The sequence below is a fragment of the Juglans regia genome, chromosome 16 (assembly GCF_001411555.2).
Source record: "Juglans regia cultivar Chandler chromosome 16, Walnut 2.0, whole genome shotgun sequence".
NCBI lineage: Eukaryota > Viridiplantae > Streptophyta > Magnoliopsida > Fagales > Juglandaceae > Juglans > Juglans regia.
Genome location: NC_049916.1, coordinates 3,471,693 through 3,478,071, shown reverse-complemented (window position 1 = coordinate 3,478,071; position 6,379 = coordinate 3,471,693). Strand labels below are relative to the sequence as shown.

At 35.8% G+C, this 6,379-nt stretch overlaps 1 protein-coding gene across 1 annotated transcript; it reads right to left on the bottom strand.

Annotated features, from left to right (window-relative positions):
• Positions 1-1,622: 1,622 nt before the first annotated feature.
• LOC109012453 (probable glycerol-3-phosphate acyltransferase 2) lies at positions 1,623-3,449 on the bottom strand. Its single transcript, XM_018994091.2, has 2 exons — positions 2,775-3,449; positions 1,623-2,677 (listed from the first exon to the last, which is right to left on the bottom strand). The coding sequence occupies exons 1-2, from the start codon at positions 3,447-3,449 to the stop codon at positions 1,784-1,786; spliced, it is 1,569 nt and encodes a 522-aa protein (XP_018849636.1). The 3' UTR covers positions 1,623-1,783.
• Positions 3,450-6,379: the final 2,930 nt, after the last annotated feature.

Below are 6,379 nucleotides of genomic sequence, written 5' to 3'. Positions count from 1 at the left end.
ATACTGGTAATAAAACTAACGTTGTGTCCCTCTCCATGGAAAACGATGTCTGTTAAAGGGACATGTACATCCTCATGGCATGCTGGTAATTCCCAAAGTTGCTATGATAGAGGATGTGTTAATGTTAGCAGGTCCACAAGTTTGCACACAGGCATTGGTTTGACATTAATGCAGGGTGTGTGGTGGAAATTTATGTCGATGGCTGATGAACTTCCAGGAAAACCAAGCTTGGAAGTTACACCATAATTTTTCAGCAAGGTTATTTTCGACATGGGCCGAAATTGAAATGTTTGGAATTGATTTATTCTGAGTGGGTATGCTTTTATGGTGGAGCATGATAGCAGAAGCTATAAAGATCTTTATTGCGGTGGAACGTGGCTATGGGATCAACTAAAGTTGCAAGGTGGAGATTGTTGGGTTTTGCTCCTTTGTGTGAATCCCACATCGGTGGGAGAAAAATAAGAAGGAGGCCCCATGGCCAATAAAAAGGAGGCTTAGCCTCTTAGTTAATTACACAAAATCATAAGTTTAATTAGTAACTTATGACTCTAAGAAAATTCATTTATTAGCCTTTTCTTGTAAAAGGGAAAGAGTTGAGAGTTAAAGTTTTGCTAGTGGAGAAGTTTTGTGGGTGTCATTTGGGATGAAGAGAAAAATTGTGTGACTGTAATAATTTTTTACATAGTGTATTTTCTCATCTGGGTCTAGTGATTTTTTTTCCTATTTTTTGGAGTTTCTACATAAATTTGTGTTGTTATTATTTCTCTGTTTTTTTTCATATTTTACCAGAAAATAGATTCTAGGAGTGAATTTGGGAAGTCCAAATTCCTAACAGAGAGGATGTTACAAGCTGAACACAAATGGCTGCTGTTTGGGGAATCCAGGTGTCTCGGGTGCGGGTGGGGGTTGTTCGGAATGATCGTGGGGAAAGTAGTGGTGGCGTTTGCAGAGAAAATTCCTGATGGAACTAATAATTCGGCTTGAGTTATATGCTCTGTTACATGGACTTCGGAGATGCAAGGCGATGGGAATTGTAAGGTTGGAAGTGGAACTGGACTCACTGATCATTGTTAATTGGCTAAAGAAGAAGAAATGTGGGCTATGGCACTGATAAGAATTTTGGGAGGAGATTCAGCAGATTCTTTCTAATATTTCTTTCTCGGTGCAGCATGTTTTCCGCGAAGGGAATTCGGTAGCTGATAGACTCTCCAAGATGGGTGCAGCAGGGACGTCTATGACCTGGTTTGAGAGATTCTCTTCCTCTGCAGGTGAAAGGGTTGCTGAGAATGGATAAATTGAGGATGCCGGTGTTACGTTGTTGACAGTGGGTTACGGTAGTGCAGCATGTTTTTTTTAACAGGTTCTTTGGGCATTATTTGTTCTTTGACAGGTTGTAGATAATGGTTTTCTCCACCAAAAGTGAGGCCGATAATCAATAGAGTATCGGCTAAGTCGTTTAAAAAAAAAAAAACCATTGGGTCTATCTGCACTTCCAAATGATGCTTTGAACAATAGAGCTGTCAAAAGTTTAGCATTCTAATACGCTTGCTTTTGCTCGAGAAAATAAAAAGTGAAATTGAGAGAGAGAGAGAGAGAGAGAGAGAGAGAGAGCGCAAATCTGGCCGCAGTGGCTGTACTCTTATTTCATACAGTTCCATACAATATAAGAGGTTACCCATTTTCTTTTACTGCATCTTTCCCTGCTGGATGCGATTATTGCGCCCATATAAATAATTTTTACAGCAAATAAAGAAAAAACAAAGCATGTTTTTGCAACTTCTGTTCATAGTCCTTTACGATCCTGAACTATTCCTTCATTACCTGCTAAGATCATATACTTGTCTTTTCTAGTAAGACTGGTGCATTCGAACCCTGAAGCTCTGGCTATCTCCTTTTGCACGTGATTGGCTACATCAAACTTGGATATCCCACCAACCTTACACGTGTGTGAGCCCGGCAACTTCTCAAGAATTCTCAAAGTGTAGGAAGAAAATGGATTCATCAGGTAAAACACAGGGTCTAAGAATTTAAACCCACTGGCTGTTGTTCCATAAAACATACTTACCTGCGAATCAATGGCTACAGGAACTATGTCATCTGTCAGCTCTGCAAATAAAGGGCTAAACCTTAGTAAATAAGGTTCCCTGCAAGTGGTTCCTTCAGGGCAAACCACAAGGTCACCTTGGCTTAGCAACTTTTGCATTGCAGCTCTATCTTTTTCCCGGTCTCTTGTTAAGTTGACGTTCTTGATTGGAGAAATTGCTGCATAAAACTTGCTTATGCTGTATGTGACCGCAGAGGGTGAATTATTCAAAACAAGATCAAGAAAAAGTGGATCGAGCAGAGTTCTGTGGTTGCAGGCATAGAGTACGCCATTGGGTGTTTTTTCATTAATATTGGCTGAAGGAGTAGGGGAATTGGGTCTTGAAACGGTGGTTCTTATCCCAGTGAAGGCCAGTATTGGATTCAACATACAGTTTGGTAATGATCTGCCAGAGTTTAATCTGATGAGGAAAATGAAAATCCCAAAAGGAATCCACATCAACATAGCTAAGGTGTCCAGTTGGGTTGGCCTGAATGCCAATCTTCCATCATGGAAGATCAATGGCTTTGGATATTTCACCCTTGGAAGGCTATGACAGTTCCTCTTCTCAGCTCTACTCACCAAGTAAACCTCCTGGTTAAACACATGCACATGATTGTTAAGAACACAAGTATCTACTAGGACTATAAGAGATTTCTAAATTGAGATGGCTCAACGTGATAGAGAGTACCTTGCAATGAGTAAAGGGATCCTGATCAAGAACCTTTCTGTGGCAAACACTAGCAATAATACCGGAACATGTTTTCTCCTCACCAAGAATCTCATTTAAAAGAGTCCCATCTGCCCTCTTGTCTTCCATTAACCCTACAAAATACCCACAAACCACCTTTAACTCTCTTCCCACAACAGCGTCAACCCCTATATAGTCTTTCAAAAACCCTTCAACCATGACTGTAGGTAAGTTACTCACTGCAACCTTTCTCCCAAAACTCATCACCATTTCAAAGCCTTCACAACCAACATCTTCTAAGAAGAACTTGGGCAAAACAGACGTTCCGATTCTGAAGCTCTCTTTTCTGATCCCAAGGAAGCACAAGAAAACCTTAATCTTCAGCCCCAGCTCTTCACCAAACAAACAAACCAGAGGGTACAAAAGAAAGAAAACGATAGCTCTCAAGAGTCCTCCAGCTTCAAAGGCCACCAGCATGAAGTACGGAAAAAACGAAGATGATCTCAGCAGCGTACCCTCTGAGTCAAAAACCAATGTTTTGTTTGAAAGATCCTCTGCTCTAAGGACAGGAGAGGTGTACGAATGATATTTTAACTGGGGAAAGACCCGATTCAGTGGCCCTCTCAGAAGTCCAAACAAGAACTGGGCTTTTTGTGGCAATGGTTTTCCAGCCATTCTTTCTTTATTTTGGCACTTGGCTACGATGAACCTTTATCCATAACACTTCGCCATTTAAGTGAGACTTGTGAACAGAGGAAACAAGGGTGGGTTATGTACAAAATCATTAGATGGACCACCTGGTGGGTGTAGAAGAATGTTATGTCCCATTTCATAAAACAGTTGAATTTACAAGAAATCGATTGAACTTTATATTAAATGGAACACACAGTTAGGCTTGCTATCAACCCTAAATGGGTGATGATTTGAATCCTTGCCCAACCAACCGTTGGGGTCCCCCTCCTGTTCAACTAAACACAATAACTTCAATCACAAATAAACCACTTTGAAGATGATGCATAGAGACCACCAACAACTATATGCATGGGGTCTTTCAATGTTGAGACCTACAACTATGTCGTAGGTCTCAATCTTCATAACTGAACCCACAGCTGCGCCATAGGTCTCTGATCTTTAGACAATGTCGTGGACAAACTCTTTAGAGAACAATGACCGCATCGTGGGTCTTAGTATATATATAATTTTTAAAATATGAGTTTTGCTCTTGTTGATGAGTCACATACACCATTAATGAGTTAAATGCTAATAAATTCGGTTACTTGTGCTTAAAAAATAATTTGAATGGATTTGAAAATAAATATTAGACAATTTAGAGTTAAAATGTCTAGAATATTTGCGTTCCTTCCTTTATCATATATATATATATATATATATATATATATCATCTTCTTTCTTCTATATCTAATTCATTACAAATATTAATTGAAGAAGGCTATGCCAAAAAAAAAAAGCCAAGTTTCAAAATATAAACGCTAAAATAAAAAATTGATAATTTTTTCTCAAAATTAAAGTTTTAATGGAAATTTTAACTTTAATGTTTTCTAAATTTTATTTTTAGGTTTTATTTTTGTTTCTATATTTATTTGCATTTCTTAGTTTTTTTTTTCATTTTTGTGATTATTTTTTTACCTTTCTATTCTATTTTTATGACTAAAACGTGGTGCACACATGGCGAGTTAAAGGACGTGCCAAAGAATGATTGGTCATGTCGATAAAGAACTAATTCTCACTATAAGGGAAGTGACTTTTTCTAGCGATTATTTTTGTTGGAAAAAGTCTTATAAATCGCAGTCATTGACTTTTTTTAGTGATTTATAAATCGCTGCATGTTCGCCGGTATTATCGCTCCACTTCTGATCTAATCCAACAGAAACTAAAAATCGCTGCTAAAATGTTACTTTTTTCGGAGATTTTTTTTCGCCGCTAATCCAAATAAAATGCTGCAAATACCCATTCGGTTTGCCCATTAAATCGCTGGAAAAACTTTTTTCGGCGAATTATAGTCGTTGCAAAAAATTAATAAATCATCGCGAATAAGGACTATTGCAGCAATTTTTTTTGCGACGATCTAAAAATTGCTGAAAAATACCCAATTTCTTGTAGTGGATCTAATGATTTGCGAATGGATTTATGATAGAAGAAGAGATTTGGTCGTTCTTAAAACCATAGGAAGTCAAAAGTTCAATTAAAGAAAAATAAGGAGCAATTTGACTTTGAAACAAACCAAATGAACCAATTTTGTGTTAACCCATACTAATTAATCATTGCAAAGTTTAGTTACTTCGAGATATGAAATGGAACAATGAGTTCATGGAAAACACTTGTTGAAATAAGAAGTATTGCTTTTCAATATAAGTTTTTTCATCCTTATCACACGTGTTGATTTGGCATATTTTAAGTGATTATCTTTTTAAATGATGAATATAGAAAATCACTTAAAACGTCTCGTATTAATAAGTATAACTGAATATTTGGTGAGATTTGAATCGGATGTAATTAAAGCCCATTTCAACAAATGCCTACGATTTCACTCCACTAGGCCTGGTTTGGATGGCAAGATATTCTCATCTCATCTTAATATCTAAACACTATAAATATAAACATTTTTCAATTTTAAATCTTTAATTTTTTCATATAATCATTATCTAATCATTACAACTTCCCTAAACTTCCAAACAAAACATAAAAAATAATTTAACTTTTTCAAATCTCAAAATAAAAATTATATTAAAAAATTATATTCTAACAATATTTTAACTTTATGATATATTGTTATTCAATTTTTTCTCTCTTATTTTCCAAAATTCCATAAACATCTTAACTCAAACTATTTCACTATTATAAATCATTTCATCTCATCTCGCTGTCTAAATGATGATGAGTCCTAATGAGGCCTAAGTCTCTTCTTGCAAGATAATCCAAAATGCAAGATGCTAGCATGTTCATGACTATTATCGTTTTGTGATCTTTTTTCCTTAGAAGATATACTTGGAACATTCTCTTATTGCAAGATCATAACAAATAAAAATTCCTAATAGATGATGAGACACCAACCGACTATTGCATATAATTAAGGGCCTAGACTTTTGGTTGGGGGTTAAATTTCCAAATCATAAAGATAGTAGTCATATTCTTCGAACACAGATCATCCTCATGATAAAGATGATGTTATTTTCATTTAACGAACTCTTCAAGACCAACTCTCACCTACCTCTTTTATTTGGGGAGCTTCTTCTTCAAGATAGGATCTTCTGTTACTGTTAGAATATAATTAAATAATTCAATTTCACTTCGTACCAAATCTACCTATTTTTGAACATCTTTTTTTTTTTTTTTCTGTTGCAATAGAATTGTGTGATTACTTAATTTATTGCCTTGTGTTTTTAAACATTCACATGAAAGAAAAGAGGAGAAGAAATGATTGATTCTGTAAATACTAGATCATCCAATCTAATAAAATTCCAATTGTTTCAAATTTTCTATTTTTGGAATTGTTTTTCTCAATATGGAACAAAATCAAAAGTTTTTTGAAGTGTATTTGAAAAATACATTAGCTATATATATAACATTTGAACGCAATCCCCAAC